This window comes from Balaenoptera musculus, chromosome 8, assembly GCF_009873245.2.
Source record: "Balaenoptera musculus isolate JJ_BM4_2016_0621 chromosome 8, mBalMus1.pri.v3, whole genome shotgun sequence".
Taxonomy (NCBI): Eukaryota; Metazoa; Chordata; class Mammalia; order Artiodactyla; family Balaenopteridae; genus Balaenoptera; species Balaenoptera musculus.
This window is the reverse complement of record NC_045792.1, coordinates 93,520,200-93,544,448: the sequence shown is the minus strand read 5'-3', so window position 1 is coordinate 93,544,448 and position 24,249 is coordinate 93,520,200. Positions and strand designations below refer to the sequence as shown.

At 41.1% G+C, this 24,249-nt stretch overlaps 1 protein-coding gene across 5 annotated transcripts in view; it reads right to left on the bottom strand.

Moving 5' to 3' along the window:
* The window catches only part of EXT2 (exostosin glycosyltransferase 2), a 134,392-nt gene that overhangs the window by 65,226 nt on the left and 44,917 nt on the right, over positions 1-24,249 (bottom strand). For 4 of the 5 annotated variants that reach the window (XM_036860832.1, XM_036860834.1, XM_036860833.1 and 1 more), the window contains one exon: positions 3,727-3,858. The exons of the other annotated variant lie outside the window; for it this stretch is intronic. In XM_036860832.1, coding sequence (XP_036716727.1) covers positions 3,727-3,858 — 132 coding nt within the window. The remainder of the gene's footprint in view (positions 1-3,726; positions 3,859-24,249) is intronic. 5 annotated transcript variants of the gene reach the window in all.

Sequence of the window (24,249 nt, the reverse complement as noted above, 5' to 3'; positions counted from 1 at the left end):
TGGATGGCTCAAGTCCTGGGATCCCCATCTTCCTTCCTCCCTCCCTCCTTCCTTCCTTTATGTATCAAGGGCTTCCTGTCTGAATTAAATCATCCTAGGTATTATGAGGAATACCAAGATAACTCAGAAATTCCCTTAAGAAGCTTAAAACTTTACAGGAAATTATACTTCTATGCATGTTAAGTGATAGGAAAGAAACAGACAATATGCTTTAAGAGTTACAAGAAGGAAAGATTACTTCGTGCTTAGTTAGGGGTCCAGGAAAACCTCATGGAGGAAGGGGTATATAAGCAGGCCCCTGATATCCAGATAAAATGTGGATGACCAGAGACAATGGTGAAGAGAGGCATCTCAGTGAAAGGACTAACAGTCACAAGGGCACAGGGAAGGAAAAGCATGGAGCAAACACAGAAAGGACAAAGTTGTGCTGCCAGAGATCTAGTGCTCCCTGAAAGGCAACAGAAGGAAATAAAGCTAGAAAGGCAGCCTGGAGCTGGACTGTGGAAGGTCCTGCAGTCAGACTGAGTTTGGATGCCAACACCGCCCTTGCCCATGACACCCGTGCGCCCACACTCCACATCTGGATAAACGACACCATGTTCCTCACTCTTCCTGAACTGCCCCCCACCAGTTACTCAGTGATCCCTAATATCACTCACATTTGTCCTGCATTAATTCTCACCTGGGTTCCTGAAACAGCCTCCTGCCTCTAGTCTCAACCTCCTACAACAGATCCATCCTCCACACTGTTGTCAGACTGACCCGAAACGCAATCTCACCACATGATTCCTGTGTAAATACTTCAGTGATCTCCCATCACCCACAGATAACATTCCAGAACCTTCCATAAGATGCCAGGTGTGGGCTTCCCTGGTGGCACAGTGGTTAAGAATCTGCCTGCCAATGCAGGGGACGTGGGCTGGAGCCCTGGTCCAGGAAGATCTCACATGCCACGGAGCAACTAAGCCCGCGCGTCACAACTAATGAGCCTGCACTCTAGAGCTCACGAGCCACAACTACTGAGCCCGCGTGACACAACTACTGAAGCCCGCACGACACAACTACTGAAGCCCGCACGCCTAGAGCCCGTGCTCCGCAACAAGAGAAGCCACCGCAATGAGAAGCCCACGCACCACGACAAAGAGTAGCACCCGCTCACCACAACTAGAGAAAGCCCACGCGCAGCAACGAAGACCCAACGCAGCCAAAAATAATAAATAAAAAATAATAATTAAAAAAAAAAGATGCCAGGTGTTTGGTGTCCTGGGCCCTCTGCAGGCTCCACCTTCTGCTTCTCCCTCACAAGCCCCCTTCACTCTTGCCACACTGACCCCCTCGAAGTTCCTGAAACCGCCATGCTCTCTTGTCCCTCTGACTTCTGAATTTGCTGGTCCTTCTGGATGGAACCTAACTTCCCCCCCTTTCCCTGACTAGAAACACCTGCCCTTCTCCTTTTAACACTCAGATCATCATTTACCATTGTTCTGGAACTACTAGCCAAGATAATTAGATCAAAGATAATAAAAGGTTCAAATATTGAAAAAAGGAAGCGCAATTAGCATTTGTAAATATGATTGCATATCTAGAAGACACAAGAGAGTCAACTTCTAAAAAGTGAAACAATTACAGAATTCAGTAAAAGAGTATTTCAAAATTTATGTTCAAAAGCCAGTAATATGTCTTCACACAAAAGTTAGAAACTACAATGTCAGAGAGTACATATTCCTTTATCAGAGTATAAGAAATATGATAAAATACCTAAGAAAAAAATTTTCAGGACTTGTGAAGGACCTATATAAAGAAAACTTTAAAATTCTACCAGAAAGACAAATCTTGCTTCCAGATAGCAAGATCTACTGCAATGTAAATCCCCAAGGCATGGATTTTTCTCTGCTTTGTTGACTGACATATTTCAAGTCCCAAGAACACTGCCTGGAACATATCAGGCACTCAGTAAGTACCCACTGAATGAATAAATGCCTAAAACTATCTAAAAATTCAATGTGACCAATCGAAATACAGATAGGATTTATATTTGTAGTCTGGGAGAAACTGACAGAGATGTCAACCTCCACTTGAGCAAAAATTCAAGTACTCAGGGTTACTGAAGGCATGGAGAACCAGAATAACCAAAATGTTTCTGGTAGAACTATAAACTGGTACAGTATTTTGAAAGGGCCATTTGTTAATATCTATCAACATTCAAAATGTGTTTATTCTTTCAGCAATTTCTCAGCTGGAATTAATTCTGTAGATACACTCACACATTTATGTGCAAACACATATGAAAGGATGTCCCTTGTATTACTGTTAGAAAATAGATTTGCATATAAGATACACCTGAACAATGGAATAGTATACAGCCATCCTTAAACCTGAAGTATACCTATATAGAATGAAATGGAAGTAAGCCCATGATCTATTAGTAAAGTGAAAAAGGCAAGGTACAGAATACTATGTATAGTATGATCCCATTTGTGTTCTAAAATTACATAGTTAGGTGTATATAGGAATAGAAACATTCTGGAAGGTTACCTTTGGCAACAGATTCAAGGGAAGAGACAGACAGAAGGAAACTTTACCTCAAGCAAGACAGAAAGGTGTCTGCTGTTGTTTTGCTTTTACCGTTTTACTTCCTCTCAGGCACCCTCGCTTCAGGAAGTGTCCTGCCCACCCCCATCCAGCAGCGCCGCCTGCCCCACCCCGTACACTAGGGTGTACAGAACTACTCATACAATACCCTTCCTCGTTGGCTTCCCAAGTTAGTGGAGAGTTCCTTTGAGGGCAGGGCCTGCTTTCCTTTTCTGCTTTCTCAGCACATGGCAGACTGCCTGGCACACAGGAACCACTTAATAAAGGCTGGAGGAAGGAAGGCAGGAAGGAGGGAGGGAGGGAAGGAGGGCCCCACATGAAGATTAACCAGGTGGCAGCACACAGGACTATCTAGAGAAGGTAGAGTCAGGAGACAAGGACGGCCGGCCGGAAAGAGAGCAACGATTCAGTCTGACATGGAGAAGACCCTAGTGCTCTCAGGTGGAGGCCTCGGGGTCTGTGAGCCAGACGGCAGGTGTTCTCCAGCTTCAGGCACTTTCAGTGAGAAAGAAGCCGTGGCCGCTGACACACTCCCTGCAAGGCCACAAGTGCCTCGTGACTCCTGCAAGCAAGGACGAAGCCCTGTGAGCAGCTTCCAACCACACCATCTCGCTGCTGGAAATACCCAGGGGCCTCAGCCAAAGTCCTGAGCAATCCCTAATGCCTCTCGATCACTTTTGCTGATGATGTTCCTCACAAGGGGTCTGAATGTTAACTGACATAATCCACGGAAAGCACTTAGCATAAAGCACAAGAGGAAGTGCTCAAAATATAAGCTGTTATTATTAAGTTGCTTACAGAATCCTTTCAAGAGTTCAAAGCACCACAACTGCAAAAGTCATCAGAAGTCTTCCATTTCCAACAAGACCCAGGCCTCCCCATTTATTTCTGTAATAAATAAACATACTGTCTTCCTAAGCACATTTAAAATAAACTGGAAGCTGCTGCTTCGGTATTTCTTACTTTTGTCATCATTTCAAAATTCAGCTGGTCCTATTGGCCCCAAGTCTTACGGCACACTCCCATCTTAGAAAGCTCGAATTTAAATAACCTTTACAAATTCAGTACATTTTCCATCATCCCATCCTGATAGCTGGCCCAGGCCTGATGTGGCTCGCCCCGGAATTCATTTACCACGGAGGGAGGGTCATTCCAGTCTTCATAGGAGATGGCGGCGTATGGGTAGATCCGGTCATTGATGATCTGCAGGGTGGCCAGGGCAATGGCTTTGATTGACTGGAAGTACGCTTCCCAGAACCACCGTGCCTGTGAAGAAAACCACACTGTGTGAAGTGAGCAAAGAGAGTGAAGAACTAGATGCTCCGTCACAGCCAACTCTGGGTCTGGGTAATTGCCTTACTCCCGAAGAAGAGGGAGACCAAGGCAAAGGCTCCCTGCTGTTCAAGCCAGCTCCATCAGAGTGGGCATCAAGGCAGTCAAAATAGCACGTGAGCACGTGACACGCACACTGGATTCAATTTAGGTTTAAGAGAAACTACGTGATATTTAAGACGAAATATCAGCGTGTTTAACCAGAGCAAGTTTAGAGTCTTTTTTGATATAACATACGTAAAGTGCACAGATCTTAAGGGTACAACTCAATGAATTTCTACCTTCAGTACTCTTATAACTACTACCCAGATAAAGATATAGAACATTCCACACCCCAGTCAGAACCTCACCCCTCCAAAAGTAATCATTATTCTGATTTCTATTAGCCCACTACTGAATTTCATATTAATGGCATCGAACAGTATTTACTCTTTTGCTCAACACTGTAATACTAAAATCAGGTTTTGGTGTCAAGTTATGCTGGCCTCATAGAAGGAGCTGAAAAAGTTCTAGTCCTTGACAAATTTTATGCAAGGTTGGCATTACTTCTTCCTTGAAAGACTGAGAATTCATCAAAAAAGCCATCTGGGCTAGGTGTTTTTTTGGTGTGTAAAGGTTTTAAATCATGGATCAATTTTCTTTCATAGCCATAAGATTATGTACATTTTCATGTCAGTTTTGCAGGTAGTATTTTTCAAGGAATATGTTCACTTTACCTAAATTGTTAAATTTATTGGACTAAATGTGTGTCAATGCCTATTTAATGCCTATAGAACCTGTAGCAATACACCTCCTTTCATTCCTGATATTGATAATCTGTGTTTTCTCTTTGTACTTGATCAGTCTTACTGGATGTTTATCAATTTTATTATCTTTTCAAAAAACCAGTGTTTGGTTTTGCTGATTTTCTTTACCTTACATTTTTTTTCTATTTTGTCCCTTTCTGCTCTTATTTTTACTTTCTTCTGTTTTGGGGGACTTTAATTCATCCTGCATTTAGCTTCTTGAGGTTGAAGTTTAGATATTTCAATCTCTCTTCTTTTTTAATACATACATGTAAAGCTATAAATTTACTTCTATGCACTATTTTAAATGCATCCCACACATTTATATATCATTTTCGTTACAATTTAGGTGAAAAATGTTTTTAATTTCCATTGTGATAGTTTCTTTAATCCATGGGTCATTTAGAAGTATGCTGTTTAATTTCCAAACATTTTGGGATTTTCTATTTATCTTTCTGTTACTGATTTCTACTTTGCACTGTAGTCAGAAAACACACATGTTATTTCAAAACTTGGCACATTTATTTAAACTTGATTTATGGCCCAGTACATAGCTTATTTTTGTAAATGATCTATGTGCACTTTAAAAAAAGAGAATTTTGCCATTGATGAGTGTAATGTTTCACCACTGTCAAGTACAGTAAGCTGATTTTAAGTACTGTTTCAATATTCTTTATCTTTATTGATTTTTCTCTGCCTGTGTGCATGTGCATGTACATGTGTGTGCGTGTGTTTACTTCCAAAACTTTTACTTTCAAATTTGTGCCCTCAAAGCTTGTCTCAGGATTGTCTCTTATAAAAAGGACATAAATGGCTTTTAATATTTTATCCTATTCAAAAATCTTTGGCTTCCAATTGTACATATAGTCCATTTACGCTTAATGTAATTTCTGATACGGCTGAGTTTAAGTGTATGCTCATTCTATTTGTTTCATCGAGGTTCACAGATATACCTCAGTGTGGCCCTTTGTATTTATCCCACTTAGGATTGGAGAGCTTCTCCAATCTATGATTTGATGTCTCTCCCTGTTTTTAGAAAACTCTGTCAATATTTTTGTAAAATATTGGTTCTGTCACACTCCTCTTCTTCTAGGACTCCAAATACACATGTACGTAAAATGTTTTCACCATGTCCCATATGTCTCTTATTCTCTTTTCTGTATTTTTCCTCTCTGTGCTTCAATCTGGGTATTTTCTACTAGTTTTTCTTCTGGTCCAATAATCCTTTATCCTTTTTTTGTGTGTGTCTAAACTGCTATTAAACCAATGTACTGAATTCTTACTTTCCCTTCTTATATTTTTCAGTTGCAGAATTTCCATTTGACTTTTTAAAAGAAGATTTCAAAACTTTGTTGAAATCCTCCTTCTTTTCTTCTATATTATTGAACATTGTTCGTTCCTGACTGATAACCCCAGTATCTGAATAACCTGTAACTCTCTTTCTATCATCTGTTTTTACTCTTCATTTTGGTCATTTGGTTTCAATTTCTAGCATGCATCTTAATTTTTTATTGGATGCCAACATTCTGTATTAAAAAACTGTAGAGGTTCTGGATGATCCAGATTATCTTCCTCCTAAGAATGTAACATATTCTTCTGGCAGGCACAGAGAATGCAGTCAGACCACTATAATCCCGTCAGGGGTTGGTTTTAAGTTTTGTCAGGGCCACCTTTTTTCAGCTTGCCCTTACTCTGAAGGTGTGGCCTTCTGGGTCTTCAATTAAAGCCTGGGGTATTTACCAGGATCCCTCCATCTTGCCCAGCCTTGAACATTGATCTTTATCTCATCAGTACTATACACGGTTGCTGAAATAGCTACAGAGCTTGTTAGGCTCCTAGTTGTTTCTTTCTGCAGGGATTCTCAGAGTCTTATTCTGATCATGTGCACCTCAGAAGTTGGCAAACACCTTAAGGGAAGACTGCATGCCCATTTTTTGCTATATCCCCGTGGTTCCCTTTCTCCTGGGATTTTGTCCTTCAAATCCCAGATACTTTGGAAGCCCCTAACTCCAACCTGTCAGCCCTGTGGGACTGCTGTTTTCTGCAAAGCCTCCATACCCTGGGCTGTGAATTAGGAAGCACCCTCGGGGAAGGAGCCAGAGTGAACAAGTAGCTCCCCTCAGTGTGCTCCTGTCTCTCAGGAATTGTCCCTCAAGTCCTGACTGCATGGGCTGCTCTCTGAACTGTTGTTTCATCTACTTTAATAAGCTCTTATACTTCTTTTTCTTTTATTGACCAGAGGGTTACTCCCAAACCAGCTACTGTGTCAGAGTCTTCTGAAAGAAGACAGTTTCTTATCCAAGCAGAGTTTAAACTCGGTTCCTAATGAAAGCATGATGCTGGTGTAGACGACCTCTCCAGCTTCATTCGGCCTATGAGTCCACTCAAAATCAGAGACTGTTAGGACTTACGCAAGGGGGCGAACATTTCCAAGTTTAGCATGAGAAACTGGAAGCGTAACCAAAATAGGTGGAGGAAAGAGACACTTTCTAGTCCAGACTTACTGACTTTGGTTCTGTTTCCTGGGCAAGTCCTGTATTCATTAGTTAAAGCCAAGGATAACTTCTGAGTTATAGGACGACTGTTGTTTCCACTAACAATAAGAAGAAGGCGAAGCATCCCAATGAGAATTTCTCCTACTCAAAGAAAATCAGAAACAGATTTAGCTTCCAAGGGCATCTGACTTAAGCTGTCCTGTGGTCTGCCATCTGGGTACAGCCTGGGGGCCTGCTGGCTGCCTGCTGCTGCTTCTTAGATACACTCCACTCACTCCAATCTCCTTCCTGCTCAGTCATCTTGCTGCTTTCCCTCCCATCATCCAGCCAAAATATCTACAGTTCATGAGACCTAAAAGAATCCATCTTCTCTGTGAGACCTTTAGTGAGGTTGAGCGCCCCCAACATCAACAATCTTCTCTTACTGTGAAACACCACAGCTTTTACAGCCTTTACCTTATATGTCAGGTCTCTTATATTCTGTTCTATCACTGATTTGCTGCTATTTCAGATGATCACATTTCTCTCTCCAGCTAGACTGTGAATTCCTTTGGTGTGGAAACTGGCATTCTTTTATTAGTATCCCTGCAAATGTTAGAATGTTTTCCCTGTTGCAAAGCACTTTTGTACCCATGGTCTCATTTGCTATTTATTACCAGTTTGTCATTTATTTGGGGCAGATGCAAATCTCACTTTATATGTGAGGAAACTGAGACACAAAGCTGTTAAGTGGCAGTGTCACCCCTCATGAATCCTAACTCTAAAGTCAGACCTTTTCCTACCCCATTCTAGAGTATTAAGAGTACCAGCACACAGTAAGTTTTAGGAAATGGTCCTCTACCAAGGAACTGAAAAGAGTAAAAATTCACTGAGAAGTGTGAGCCCACGCATAAACACACACAGCTTAAATATTTACCTCCTTTTCTACCCAAATGGGTCCATCATTGTAGGTTATTTTATTTTAAACCACACCACACTCAAACTTAAGCATCCCAAAGCTTTACGTTCACACTGAATCACAGCAGAGACAGCAGCATTTGGGATTTATAGGAAACAATGATTGGTAACAAATCCACCTAGAATACCAGCCAACTGCACAAGTGTAGGACAGAGCTTCTGATTTAAGATGTCTCAAATCATCTAGCCCTGTCCACCAAATTACAATTTCTCTCAGAAAGGAAGCAAGCTTTGCCAATAATCATAGTTCAAGTGTCTCAGCCTGAGGATAAGTGAACTTTGCAGGCTTAATTATTTCTGCAGGACATCTTTAACACCTTGAAGTGTTTAGAAGGCATAATTTACAGCCCCTCCAGGACTCAGCATCAGCCACTTTTCGTCAGAGAGGAAGGAGTTTTCAGCTATGCTGGCAACACATGAAAGCACCAGTGTTCCCATCCAGTGAGCAAATGCAAATGCTTATTATGTTTTGAGGGTTTTTTTCCCCCTACAACAGGGGCCACACTTATCTCTATCTGAAAAGTTTAAATGAGGGATTCTTCCACAGCTCTGCAAATTCCCTAGGCACTCTACACTGTGGATCTACACAACTGAAATGTAAGTCACATATGAAATGGTCATAACAATAACCTTTGACAAAGCACTTAGCTTTTCTTCATTAAACAGATACCACGGTAATTTTGTAAAACGTGCATATTTCAAAGCATAAGAACTACAAAGTTCCTATGATGCTTTCAAATATTAGAATCATAAAGCAAAGGGCAAGGATTGGGCCAACGTAAAACTAACTTAAGCAAATAAATACTTCAAATTGAAACTGCTACTTTGGTTTAATTTTTTTGATTTTCAGTAACATAAAGCCAACAGGATTAGCAATAACAAGTGTTTAAAGGAAGCCCCCACAGTATGGTAGAAAGAGCCACGGCGATGAGTACCTTGCACAATTTTAAGTGACTTAACCCCTCTGCTTTTTGCATCTGTGAGATGGAGACCACACCGCCTTTCTCGTGGAGCTGAAGATCCAGTGAGATGAGGGTTGTAACGCCCCTTGCCCAGTGCCAGTGCAGAACAGACAATCAGAACATGTTAGCTCTCTGCTCAACACTTGCATCCATCCTATCCCCTCAGGGTCTTTGTCACTTATGTTAGAATACACTCAGCACTGTTTTGGGGTGGAAAGGGAGGAAGGGGAAGAGGAGAGACAGAATGGGATCTCAACATTACACTCCATTCATCTCAATTCTTGAAGCCAGTAAAGAAATCCAACTGGTCACAGAACAGAGTTAGATATAATAAAAATAAATCAAGTACGAGTGTGACAGACCTTTATACTGAAAAGTACAGCAACTAATGACATGCCCCTTCTACCTGAATCTCTAAGCTTCCAAGGAAGAGGCCAGCACTCCTCTGGAAACTGTGAGGGTGGGAACACATCTGGTTTTGCTCACGACTGGTCTTGCAGCCCCTAGCACAGTGCCTGTCAAGGAGTGGGCAGTCAAACGTTTGTTGAAAGAACAAATCCATCTCCCTCACAGGCATCACATGCATCTCACGGGACTTTCTAAATCTTCCAAGTACCAGCCCATGACCTTAAAGGGGGAAGACCATCATTTAATAATAATGACCGCATCTTGTATACAGAATTTTAAAAGGTAAAAGATGGGGGAAATGGATTTGAGGGGGAAAAAGGAAAATTTGTTTCTGGGTGAAACAGCAAGGCAGCAATGGGATTATAAGTTTCCCTTATATTACGCACGTAAAGACCATGAGAGAGAGAAACGGTTGTTAAAACTATGCCACGCCAGTCTGTTCCTAGTGGACAGGCTATCCAACCATTCAAAGACTATATAGAAGGACAAGAACCCCAGGATCCCTAGTGGTCCAAGAGCATCTGCCTCCCAAAGCAGTGACGGCTTTCCAGTGCCCTTCATTCAGTCAGCAGCCAACTGTGCAATGCCCTTTCCATCAGAACCCCCTGAAAGTGACCTACGTCAACAGGCTTCATTTTAGTACATCAAAGGACTTTCCTAATGAAAACCACAAAACAAAATGATAAACCAGCCAGCTAAGCCTCTGTCCCAAATCCCAAGAGGTAGCACTGTCCAAACACCCGACAACGACATGTAGCTATGGATCAGCAGGTGCCCCAATTCTGCTCTATTTCCCCACCCCCCCACCCACTGGTTGGTCACAACATAAAGGATCTGCTTCTGCTTAGGATGCAGAAAGCCACAAGGGAACATGGAATCCACCATAACAATGAGAAAATGGCACCAGATACCCCACTATCACCATAACTTGTCTTGGGCCAATCGGAGAGCTATGGTCATAAGGCAATCAGGGAAACCAAATTCCAAAGAGTGACATCAGGAGCAATGGGACACTCTAACTATTTCAGCTTTGGAAAAGCACAGAAGGTAGGGGTGGCTACCGTAAAAGCAGCCTCAAAAAACAGCTAAAATTTTAACAAATTCCTCAAACTGAGTATGAGCTAGTAGGGCAGTTTGGAAGTTCTAGACATAAGCAGGACACCCTCCCACCAGCAACTCAGAGGGACACTGCCCTGGTAGCAGGGGCAGGAGCAAAAGCCATCTGCCCCGGAAGGACAACCAGGTAAACTCGCTCAGATCAGGCTCCTACACGGATATAGCGCAGAGGTCAGCTACCACCAAGGGAGGGGCAGGAAACTCCCTCCAACCTCAGACGCCCACAGACAGAGGGCAGACTTTAGCTGCCCAGGGGGAGGAGCAGGAATGCTGAGAAAGCCCCACCTCCAAGGCCCCAGCAAGCAAGCCTGCCAGACTGCGGCTGGACCAGGGGAACAGAACCCTACTGCTCCACCACGAGCCTGGCACCACACACAAGCAAGGGAAGTCTACCCACCGACGGAAGCAAGGCCTCCTGTGTGGCACAGGTGGGCAGGGCCTGCTGAAAGTGGAGGGTGAGGCTGGAACTCTGAGAAAAACCTTAGTACCTTGTGCCCCACACAAGAACAAGGTGACCACCAGCAGCATCTGAAGTGTGTGGTGCTGGAGGTAAGTCTAGCAATGGACAAACCCAAACCCACCTTGATTACACGCTAGATTGAGTCAACCTCCCATGCTAACGGCTCACAGAAGAAGAGGTCTGCCCATTTCTGGACACGACATTTACTTTAGGTCTCCTGTTTTTCTAACACACAATGTCCATCATTCAATCAACATTTATCGGAAACAAAATGAGAAAGAAAACAATCCACTGTCAAAACATAAAGCCACCAGCAGAACCAGACCCAAAGATGACCAAGATGTTGGAACTACTACATGGGGACTTTAAACCAACTATAATTAATATGTTGAACGAACTAGTAAAAAAGGCAGACCACTTGCATGAACAGATGGCAGATGGGATTATTCAGTAGAGAGATAAAAACTATAAAAAAAGAGCCAAATGAAAATGCTAGAAGTAAAAAACATAGTATCATAGAATTTCTTCAATTGGTTTATCAGCACAGTAGGTATAGCAAAGGAAAGAAATACTGTAGTGAACTTGAAAATAAAAAAGAAATTATCCAAACCAAAATGCAAAGAGAAAAAGAGTATAAGAAAACAGAACAGAGCACTCAAGAACTGTAGAACCATATCTAATGTTCTTACAGTAGCCGTAATTGGAGTTCCAAAAGAGGGGTAGGAAACAAGGCAACAGATACATCTAAAGAAATAATGGCTAAGAATTTTCTAAAATTAATGAAAAACAATAAAACAGACTGAATAAGTGCAGAGAACCAAGACAGAGTAAATAAAGCATTCGCCTTCTCCCTCAGGAAGTTTAAGAAACAGCTGCATCGTTAAAGATGCAAAAACACTTCTGCCTCTGAGCAACCTGGGAGATTCAAGAGATCTGAGTACAGGAGATTTTCTCTCAGCTTACTACACTGACAGAACCATATATCTCAGGTGAGGGCTGGAAAATATTTCCACGCCTCATGGATTAATTTTTCAAAGCTGTGTCTGAAGATGAATCTGAAAACTTCCAAAGGGATTCTAAGTCTTTCCAAGCACCAATGCACCACAGGCTGATGAGTTCCTTTTCATTTGTTTGCTGTGACAAATGGAACCAATGAGCATTCCTACTATTGCTCCAAAGCCTCCTATGCAGCAAACCCTGCAGGGTTACACTGGCTCTCTTCCTCGTTACCTTCCCGTACAGATGAGAGGGCAAGAGCAGGGAGCGCAGTGCCCTTCTTGCCTAACCTCACACCAGCCTGGAGGCAGCAGAGACAGGCTCGAACAACCTCCACCTGGCAGCCAAAGCCACGCATTGGTGAGGTCAAATGATAATCCGAGCATCCTGATTCCTAGTTGAGAACTACTGCAAGACTGGCTTTTTGTTTATTCTTTTGCTTACCCCATTTTTATAAACATAAGAGTTACAAGACAACGTACTTAAAATTAGGGGAAAAAAATATCAACAAAACCCCTCAGGGGCACTTCTCATGGACTGAAGGTTTTATAAAAATGTACTAGGCCTGTGTTGTCCGTTTTTCTAGAGGCGAAGAGGAAGTTCACTAACATTTGATACCTTTACTCAATGATTCAACAAACTAATAAAAAGGATTTACCGCCTTTAAAATAGAGAGAGATTTCTGAAGCAGAAAAGGTTAATATATCAGGAATTTATCAGCACTCCATTTTTTTCTTTACTTAAAATATTTATTTTGTTAATTACATTTAAAATACCTTACTCCATAAAATGAGAGTGCTTTTTTTCATTCCCGTACTCATGAAGCTACTTTACTCGCCCTCTCCGCGTGCATCTTCCACCTAAAAGTCCCTGATGCCCCTGCAGGCACTTTTCCATCATCTAGCGCAGTGTTCCCAGGCCCATCATCTCAATTACTTGATCACAGCACCTGAGGAAGCCACATATACAACTCACTGAACCTTCCTCAAAGCCAGAGACATCTGTTCACATAACAGTAGCAGAGTTCATTCCACAATTTTTTGGTAGGTGTAAAATTTTTTTATTTCTTTACCATGCAAACTTGTAGTTGCTTTCTTTTTAACTTTTCATTTTGAAATAATTTTAGAGAACAGTTGCAATGGTAGTACAGAGAGTTCCCAAACACCCTCACCCAGCTTCTCCCAATGTTAACATCTTGTATCACCACGGTACAACGATCAAAACTAAGACGTTAACATTTAGTTAATTCTATTAACTCAGCTACAGACTTCTGTTTTCTTTTTGGATTTTCCCAGTTTTCTTCTAAGGTCACTTTTCTGTTCCAGGATCTAATCCAGGACACTGCATTGCATTTGGTTATCATGCTTCCTTAGTTTCCTCCCATCTGTGACAGCTTCTCCAACTTCCCTTGTAGTTCATGACCTTGACACTTTTGCCTAGTGTGGTCAGGAATTTTGCAGAATGTCCCTCAATCTGGGTTGGTTTATTAGACTGGGGTTATGGATTTTGGAGAATACTACGGAGCTGATTTGCTTTTCTCTTTACTTCATATCGGGGACCCATGGTATCACCATGACTTATTACAGGGGAAGTTCACCTTGATCCCCTGGTTAAGGTGGTGTTTGCCAGGTTTCTCCACTGTAAAGTTACCATCCCCATTTCATAATCTATGCATTAGAAGCAAGTCACTATATTCGTACTGTATTCAAAGGGAGGATAACTAAGCTCCACCTCCTGGAGGAGGGAGTATCAAAGAATTTAGCACACCATTTTAAGCATTGTTTAAAAGGATTAAAAACTATGAAATTCTATTCACCGAGTATTATATATATGTTAGCTGCTCTATGTATACACAGTACAGGATTTTATTAAAATCCTTAAGCCTATGGGGATTTGTGGCTTATGGAAATATTAAAACTTTTCTTTCCTCAATAATTTCACTACATAAAAAATCTGACATTTGCCTTAAATGTTAAGTTGAAGACTGATAACATATCTCGTCTACTGAAAAGAGAAAAGCATACAGCCAGTTTTTATTAAAAATCTTAAGAGACTGGGCTTCTCTCGTGGTGCAGTGGTTAAGAATCCGCCTGCCAATGCAGGGGACAGGGGTTCGAGCCCTGGTCCAGGAAGATCCCACATGCCGCAGAGCAACTAAGCCCATGCACCAAAACTACTGAGCCTGCGCTCTAGAGCCCGCGTGTCACAACTACTGAAGCCCGCGCGCCTAGAGCCCATTCTCCACAACGAGAAGCCACCACAATGAGAAGCCCGTGCACCGCAACGAAGAGTAGCCCCCGCTCACGACAACTAGAGAAAGCCCACCGCAGCAACAAAGACCAAACGCAGCCAAAAAAAACTAAAATAAATTAAAAACAACAACAACAACAAAAATCTTAAGAGATGAAATCTACTAAGACCTCAAATATTTCTAAATTTCAATTGCTTCTAGTCTCATATTTTAACTTTACTCTGATATATACACAGAATTACCATCCAAAAATAAAGCACCCAATTTGATAATTTGGAAAAGAATGAAAGAACCATAAGGAAACTAGTAGAAGCAATAAGAAAACAGAAAAAGAAAGGAATTTGAAAAGAAATCCAAGAGCTTTCCATTGATTGGCTATTAAGAAAATCCTAGAGAGTCAACTAAAAACCTATCAGAGCAAATAAGGAAGTTCAGTAAAGTGGCCAGCTACAAAATAGTGTTTAAAATAAATAAAACAAAAAACCAAAACTCTTATATCCCAGCAATACCCAGTGAGATTGTGTACACACACACACACACACACACACACACACACACACACACACTAATGGCAAAGTTCATCCCACTACCCCAACTTCTCAAAGTCCAGATTACTATTAGTCCTCCTGACAGATGTTAGTTGCCTCCCCAGCATCCATTACCTTCCTTATCTTTACTAACAAAACCAGCTTAAAATACTAAATTTTCCACCCTCTTGTGCAGCAATGGATGACCGTGTGACACAGTACTGGTACAGCCCCTGGGTATGTGAGTTTTCCTAACTAAAAAGATGAAGTCATTTAAGGGTAAGCCTTTTGGTTTTTTCCTTTGGCCTTCTCCCTCTGCTTGCCTGGAATGCAGACATGATTGGCTGGAATTGAAGCAGACGTATTGTAACTGAAAAGACAAAGCCAGCATGCTGATGGTGATGGAGCAGAAACAGAGAAAGAAGCCTGCTTCTCTGATGGCATCACTCAATCACTACACTTGCCCTGGATGGATTACCTACTTCCAGATTTCTTTTAATGTGAGACATACAAACCCTGACTTCTTTAGCTATGGTTAGTGGAGTTTTCTTCTATATTTAGTTACATATCCTCCTGATACTGTCTTCTTATGTGAAGACCATAATATAGCCTTCATTTCCCTAAACACAAAAGCAATCATTATTTGCAGATGATAGGATTTTATATCTGGAAGACTCAAGAGAATCAGCTAGAAATATGCGAACTAATTACATAATCCAGGAAGGTGGATAATTGCAAAACACACATAATAAAATTAGTTTAATTCCATCTCTAGTTATGTTACAGAAGGTCGCAAAAGACCACCAGACCACCACGTGTCCCATGACAAGAAAACGAGACAAAGTGTTTCAGCCAAAATTCAAATTTTCCTTAGAGCCAAAGAGTTTGTATTCTAACCTTGCTATAACACCTCTTATTAGTTTAGTAGTTTGTAGATTCCTTTGGCTTTTCTGAATACACAATCATGTCATCTCCAAATGAAGACAGTTTTCCTTTTTCTTTGCCAATTTTTATGCCTTTTATTTATTTTTCTTTTGCACTGTCTAGGACCTTCAGCATAATACTGAGCACAAGTGGAGAGAGTAGACATCCTTGACATGATCCCAATTTTAGGAGAAGGCGTTCAGTACTTAACCAGTAAGTATAATGTTAGCTATAAGTTTTTCATAAATATCCTTTATCATGTTACAGGAGTTCCTTTCTATTCCTCATTTAGCTGAGAGTTCTTCTCAAGAATGATTGCTGAATTGTATCAAATGATTTTTTCCTACATTTTTAAGATGATCAGGTAGGTTTTTCTCCTTCATTTTGTTAATGTGAGAAGGTACATTAATTAAATTTTTAATGTTAAACCAATCTTATATTCCTGACCTCATTTAGTTATGATAGATATCTCTTTTTATATACTGCTATGATCGACTTATATTTTTTTGTTTAGGATTTATGCAGTCACATTAATGTGGGATAGCTGCCTGACACAAATGATTATAAGATGCACCATTATTTTATATAACACTAAGAAAGAAAAAGCTTCCAATCAAGATATGATACAATGCTAAAACAATATCAATTTTAACACAATCTGACATCAGAGATTTTGAAGTGTGAAAAAATAAGGGTCTGAGAATCAGTTAAACATGGTATATACTTTTTCACTTGACCCTCACAACAATCCTATATGAAAAGAGATAATCCTACAGACAAGAAAACAGGCTCAGAAAGATTAACAGTAACTTGCTCATGGTCCCAAAGCTGATAAGTGAAGATCCAGAACACAAAGCCATTTTGTCTAGCTCTGAAGTCCATGTTCTTTTCATCATGGTACTGATGAAAACACAAACTGCCTTAAAGGATAAATCCAGAGCTGCAGCTAGGCTTTGAATCAGGTTGGGTTTAACCTATTAAGGCTTTTCTCCACCACAGATTTCTCTGAACAACATTAAACAGAACTTGATTCACAAACACCTCACTAAGGCAGTATCATTAATAATACCACATGTTCAAATATTTAACAATGATTAAATGATTCCAAAGTGTATGAATGTGATGTTTCCCAGGGAAACCAGGAATTGTGCTGCATCATTAGCAAAGTGAGTATCAACTGGAGGATGGCCGGCAACTTAGAATCTTATTGGTGACACCAACTTTAAAACATGTAGTAGAAAAAGCACTAGAGTAGGACAGATCTGCTTCTACTTTGGGTTCTGCCATTAAACAGTAAATAAATGTTGACAAGTCATTTAACTTTCTGGATCTCAATCTTCATACCTTAAAATTAAAACAGGATTACATGTCTTAAGGACTCTTCCACACTTGAAATTCAGTGATTCTCCAGCCAGATGTCTGTCTCCTCAACTCAAAAACTGAACGTCTCCCAGTACTCCAAGACTCATCTTCTCTGCCTGACATTCAAGGTCCTCCACAATCTGTGGTAAGGGAAATACCCAACACCAGCCCGCTCTAGCCATCCTGTTCCACCTAAAGGTGGGGTGGGTGGTGATAAAACAAAACAAGAACAAGCAAACAAACAAAAAACTGAGAAGCCCTGGGGAAGTTCAAAGTTCAGGGGCACAAGCTCACCACTAGACTAGTTCTCTAGTCTTGTGATTAGACTGAGACCTAATCACAGGACTAGAGAACACTTCCCTGTGCTTCCCCTACACCTTACCATCACACCACTAAAAGCCTATTTACCAGAGTTCCTTTCACTCAGTACATTACTACCAGAACTCAAGAAAAATACAACACATGCTTAAAGGCAATGGCAGGGATACTGGAATTATCAGACCAGAAATTTAAAACTATGATTAATAGGCTAGGAGTTCTAATGGAAAAAAAAAGACAACATGCAAGAACAGATGAATAATGTCAGCAGAGGGAGAGAAATTCTAAGAAAGAATCAAAAAGAAATGCTATAGATCAAAAGCACTGTAACAGAAATGAAGCATGCCTTTGATGGGCTCATTAGTAGACTGGACATGGCTGAGGAAAGAATCTCTGAGCTTGATGATAATGACAACAGAAACTTCCAAAACTGCAAAGCAAAGAGAAAAAAGACAGGGGGAAAAAAAAAACAGAACAAAATATCCAAGGACCATGCTATAAAAGGGGCAACATACACATACAAATACCAGAAGAAGAAAAACAAGAAAGGAAGGGAAGCAATATTTGAAGCAGTAATGACTGAGAATTTCCTCAAATTAATGTCAGATACCAAACCACAGATCCAGGAAACACGGAGAACACCAAGTAAGATAAATACCAAAACACCACACCTATGCATATCATATTGAAACTTCAGAAAATCAAATATTAAAAGAATTCCTGAAAGAAGCCAGAGGGAAAAAACACCTTACCTATAGAGTAGCAAAGGTAACAATTACAGCTGACTTCTTCTCAGAAACCACACAAGCAAGAAGAGAGGGAAGTGACACGTATAAAGTGTTAAGAGAAAAAACCCACCAACATAGAATTTTATACCCTGGAAAATTACCCTTCAAGAGTGAAGGAGAAATGAAGAATTTCTCAAACAAAAATTGAGAAAATTTGTTGCCAGTAGTCCTGCCTTGCAAGAAATGTTAAAAAAAGTTCTTCAGACAGAAGGAAAATGATGAGGGTCAGAAAAAGATGCACATAAAGAAAGGAAGAGCATCAGAGAGGGAATAAGTGAAGGTAAAATTAACTTTCACTTTTCTTATTCTTAATTGATCTAACAGATAACAATCTATTCAAAATAATAATAGCAACAAATTTATTTGATTATGTATATATATGTATACGTGAAATGAATGACAGCAGTGATACGAGGGACAAGAGGAAGAATTAGGATTATTTTGCTAATATAAGGAAGGTACTTCCACTATCCCTGAAGCAGGGATATTTGAAAATGGATTTGGATTTGATATAAATGTATAGTGCAAACTCTAGGCCGACCACTAAAAAAGTATTGAAAAAGAAGTGTAATTCACATGCTAAGAAAGTAGAGAAAATGGAATCATATAAAACACACAATTAAAACCACAAAAGACATAAAATGTGTCGAAGACAAAAATAGGAACAAAGAACAAAACCAACAAATAGAAAATAGTAACAAATATGGTCAATGTTAATCCAACTATATCAATAATCACTTTAAATGTTAATGGTCTAAGTACATCAATTAAAAGCTTGTCAGAGTGGATCAAAAAACAAGACCCAACTGTATGTTGTCTATAAGAAACCCACTTTAAATACAAAGACACATATAAACTAAAAGTAAAGGGATGGAGAAAGATATAGCATGCTAACACTAATCCAAAGACAGTGGGAGTAGCTATATTAATTTCAGACAGAACAGACTTCAGAACAAGGAAAATTACAAGGTATCAAGAGTGGCATTACATAATGATAAAAAGGTCAATACTCCAAGAAGACATAACAATCCTCAATGTGTACGCAACTAACAAAAGAGCATCAAAATACATGAGGAAAAAACTGACAGAACCTCAAAGAGAAAGAGATGAATCCACTACTAGAGCTGGAGATTTCAACACCCATCTATCAGAAGTGGACAGATCCAGCAGGCAGAAAATCAGTAAGGACATAGTTGAACTTATTAACAGCACCAAATAATCGCCATCTATAGACTATTTCATCCAACAATAGCAGATTATACATTCTTCTCAAGCTCACAAGTAACATTCACCAAGACAGACCTCATTCTGGGCCATAAAACATACTTGAACAAACGTGAAAGAATAGAAATCCTATGATGTCTGCACTCAGACCACAATGGAATTAAATTAGAAATAGTGACATGGGGCTTCCCTGGTGGAGCAGTGGTTAAGAATCCGCCTGCCAATGCAGGGGACACGGGTTCAAGCCCTGGTCTGGGAAGATCCCACATGCCGCGGAGCAGCTGGGCCCGTGAGCCACAACTACTGAGCCTGTGCTCTAGAGCCCGCGAGCCACAACTACTGAGCCTGCGCGCCACAACTACTGAAGCCCGCACGCCTAGAGCCCGTGCTCCGCAACAAGAGAAGCCACTGCAATGAGAAGCCCGGGCACCGCAAGGAAGAGCAGCCCCTGCTCCACGTAACTAAAGAAAGCCGCATGCAGCAACGAAGACCCAATGCAGCCAAAAATAAATAAATAAACAAATGTATTTAAAAAAAAAAAAGAAATAGTGACATGGAGGAAATAAGTCATTATACATTTGTTAAAACCCATAGAATGTACAACACCAAGAGGGAACCCTAATGTAGACTATGGACTTCGAGAGATAAGGATGTGTCAGTGTAGGTTCAACTGTAACAAATGAACCACTGTGGTGCGTTGTTATGCGGGAGGCTGTGGGAACAGGGGGTATAGGGGAACTCTCTCTACATTTTGCTTAATTTTGCTGTGAACCTAAAACTGCTCTGAAAAATAAAATTTAGTAATTAAAAAAAAAATCCTACCTGTACTTCATTTTATCTCAAAATTACACTGAGGCCCTTTTTAAAATTCATCTGACAATTTTTACACAAGAGTTAGCATCTATTCTCTGCCCCACTGTTATCTCATGGGGGCAAAAAACCCATCTTCCCAGCTAGATTAAAAACTCTTTGATGGCCCACAGTACAAAGCAAAACTTACCAGGCCCCACTCAAGGGCAAGGATTCAAAAACTCAGCCCCTAAATACTACAGATTTAGGGCAGTGGGTTTCTGCGGGTTCTCACCGCCTCTTTCCACTGGTATCCTGCAGTTCCTCTAGCGTAAGGCCCAACTATCTTGGGAAACTGGAACAGACTAAGGCGATAAATTGCCATCCTCAATGTTTCATTTTACCCAACAGCAGCAACAAAGCAGGACTAGACTTGGCTTAACCAGTAGGGTCTCTATTTTCAGCTGTGTGGCTGCAGAGGAACAGCTGAGAACCTTTTTGAACATTAAATGCAGCCACTGCCCAGTGCAAGATCTAATGTGTCACACCTAATGAACAAATTTTTGCTCTTCTCCTAGGATCTCACACAGATCCCGATAATTCTTGCTAGGAAATCATCTCTCCTAGGATTTAATCTCAGTTTTATTTTTACCTTATCCCATATGCCCAGCCTTCTAAAAATATATTAGAATTTGGAATCCACAGTAGGTTTGTTGTTGTTTTGTCTTGTTTAAAATAGTCTCTACCCAGCTGGCACATAGGTGGTGAAAAGAAAAATAAAATCACCTTAATACTTGCGACTGTAGTTATAAAACTCTGCCACACAAAATGGGCCCTTTCTTCTCCTTCTCACCCTTCTCGGGACTTTGAGAACTTGCTCACAGCCTTTCCCCTAGGCTGGCTGTAGAGTACTTGCTCCTTTAAATCTAGCTTTCTCCACTCCTAGCATTTTTGTTAACCATCTCTCAACTTCCCCCAATTTAATCCCGTTTTCCTGGCGCTGAGATGAAGTGGTCTTTACACAGTCTTCCAGGCCACGTCCCCCCAGCATGCTCCCAAGAACTGCTGAAGACCTCCCAACACCAGCAGCAGCCCCAGCCCCGTAGGAATAGTTGAATACATAACAACTTCCATTTGTGCAGCTTATTTCTAGGAGTTCTAGACCTTATTCTTATATCTAAAACCATGAGTCACTCAAAGGTTAGGAAAACAAGCAAGTACATGGACCAGTACTCAAATCCTATTTTGAAACAGAGCTGGCTGGAAAATTCCCCAAAGCCCATATGTAGGCCCATATCATCCATTTCAAAGCAAAGATTTCCTTCTATTCATCTCCATCCTCACTATTTATATTTATGGGGAGTGATTAAAGAATTAACATGCAGTTAGTTCCATGTGTAGTTACCAGAGAAAATAGCTCCAGCCATTTTTTGATCCTTAAGAATCAAGAAAATGTAAGGAGGAGGTCTGAATGATGAGGCCCAGGACAATATTAATGCTTTCTGATGGCAAGATAGTGTGCTCGGTTGAGTTCACAACAGTTTTTTGTTTTTTTTTTTTTAAATGTTTTTTGTTTTTTGTGTTTTTTAAAATTTATTTATTTTTACTTTTGGCTGTGTTGGGTCTTCGTTTCTGTACGAGGGTTCTCTATTTGCGGCAAGCGGGGGCCACTCTTCATCGCGGTGCGCGGGCCTCTCACTACCGCGGCCTCTCCTGTTGTGGAGCACAGGCTCCGGACGCGCAGGCTCAGTCATTGTGGCTCACGGGCGTAGTCGCACCGCGGCATGTGGGATCCTCCCAGACCAGGGCTCGAACCCGTGTCCCCTGCATTGGCAGGCAGACTCTCAACCACTGCGCCACCAGGGAAGCCCCACAACAGTTTTTAATTAGACAAGGTGTTTTTTCCCAAAGACTAATACATATTTACAGGTTCTTTATAAGCTCACATGGCATCATGTAATATGGTTGATTCCTATAAAGAGTTTAAAAACCTGAGCTGCCATCAGAGGAAGGATACAGAGAAAGAATTAGAACATGGGACAAAGAGAGGCAAGTGAAGAATGGGGATTTCAAATTCCTTCCTCTCTCTAAGTCATGCAACAGGATTTAGAATGGGAGAAGTAAATTTGCAATTAGGTGGAAAATAGAAAATAAAGGCAAAGAGAAGCAACCTATAAACCATCACCAATACAGGAATGTCCCGAAAGACATACTTATCTCAGTGTAAAAGGCAAATGCCCCTGGAGAAAAGGTGAGAAAAGTGAACTTTTTAATCATATGCCACAAATTCTTCCCAGTCCCAAGCCTGCCACTAAAGCTTTGTGACTACAGGCCATCTACTAGCCTCTAAGGCTCACTGCCCCCTTCATAAGAATGAGAATAACAACTACCTCATCGGGTTCTCATGAGGAAGTTCCCAACACAGTACCAGACACAGCAGTTAACATAAATATTAATTCTCCCCTTCCCTTTGTCAGCTGGAAAGTGTAAGCTCATGACCATACTCACGACCACAGAACTAGACAGTAGTAAAACCAGGCCTGTCTCTTCTGATACCTGGGTACCTGCTAAAAACTCAACCTTTACTCTGAAGCAGAAAAAGACCCTGCCAGAGTGTCCTTTCTGCTAAGGATTATCAGTAATGTTCTATCTGAATTCTAGAAAAGCGGAGGAACTCAACAGAGATCATTTGCTCCTTTTCTAAGCTAAAGGCATCATAAGTAGAAGGCATTTTCTACTCAATATTCTTAGAATGAGAGGTTTGATTTCTTGCCAAAGAAGCTACACTGAAGTCATCTAATATTCACAGGTCCCTGGATTTGCCTCTCAACACTAAAGCTTTCACTCTTGTTCCTTAGTCTGGAAGCCAAGCAGATGTGGGAGAGCAATCCATGCTACTTCTATCTCTTCTTGCAAGATCTAGTTTTTCCAGAAGATAGAACGGATCAAGAAGACAGGGAAGAGTGCAGCTGGGCTATCTTAAAAGTAGGGCTCATCCAACCTGGAAGCACTGGAGCTGAACATGTAAGCCCTGTGATACTTTCCCTAGACCATCTTCACCATTGATTCAGCTCCCAGACACCAAAGATGGCTTAATTTGCATGTTTTAGCCTTATCTGAAAGAAAAATTCTTTCAAAAATAGATGCTACTTGGGGCAAGCCAGGAGAGAAAGGGGTAAAAGAGCTTCAAAGTAGGGAGGGACTCCGTGAATACTTGTAGGGTGTGCTCAAATGTTACGATCTCCCGTCCTATGGGAAGCAAGAAGGGACAGGGGAGGAAAAGGGGGCAGCCTGAGTTGTGTTTCTTGACATGTGACAGGCAGCTCCTGAAATAGAAAGCCATAGGTTTCAAGTCTCAGGGGTATCACCTTCAAATATGTCAGGGTTCTAAGGGTGGATCAGTTTTCCCAACTGCTGACACCCTGCTGTGAGGAGAGATCCCAAGCAAAACACAAGCCTCTGACTGGGAGCCTTTGAGGTGGCAGGAGCCATGAGGAGTTCAAAGGCAAGGCCGGCCAATGGCTTGTACCTCCAAGAGCCGTGGGGGTGAAAGGTTACTAAAGCAGGAGCCACTGACCAATAAAACTGTGTTTGGTCAAACCTTCTCAGCAAAGAGACTAGAGATTCATTTCTCCCGAGCCCCGTTTCGGAGTTATCCATGCCTCTGAATCCCACTGTTCCCTAGGTCAGATCAGGGAGCTTCTTTAGTGATTAGCAGCTGACAAGCCCTGCCTCCTGGTTGGGTCCATGGACTAGCTAAAAGGTGGATTGGAAACCTTTAATCAGGATCTGTCATCAAAAATAAATAAATAAGAGCACGACTTGGGTCAACTAGTTGTAAAGGAATCTGCCTGGGGTGAGATTTCCCGTGTTTGCTATGCTAAAATCAGGAGAAAGCATAAGTTTGTTTGATCAGAGAAGGTAAATATAAAGCAAGTCTCACTGCAACAGACACACTTGAAA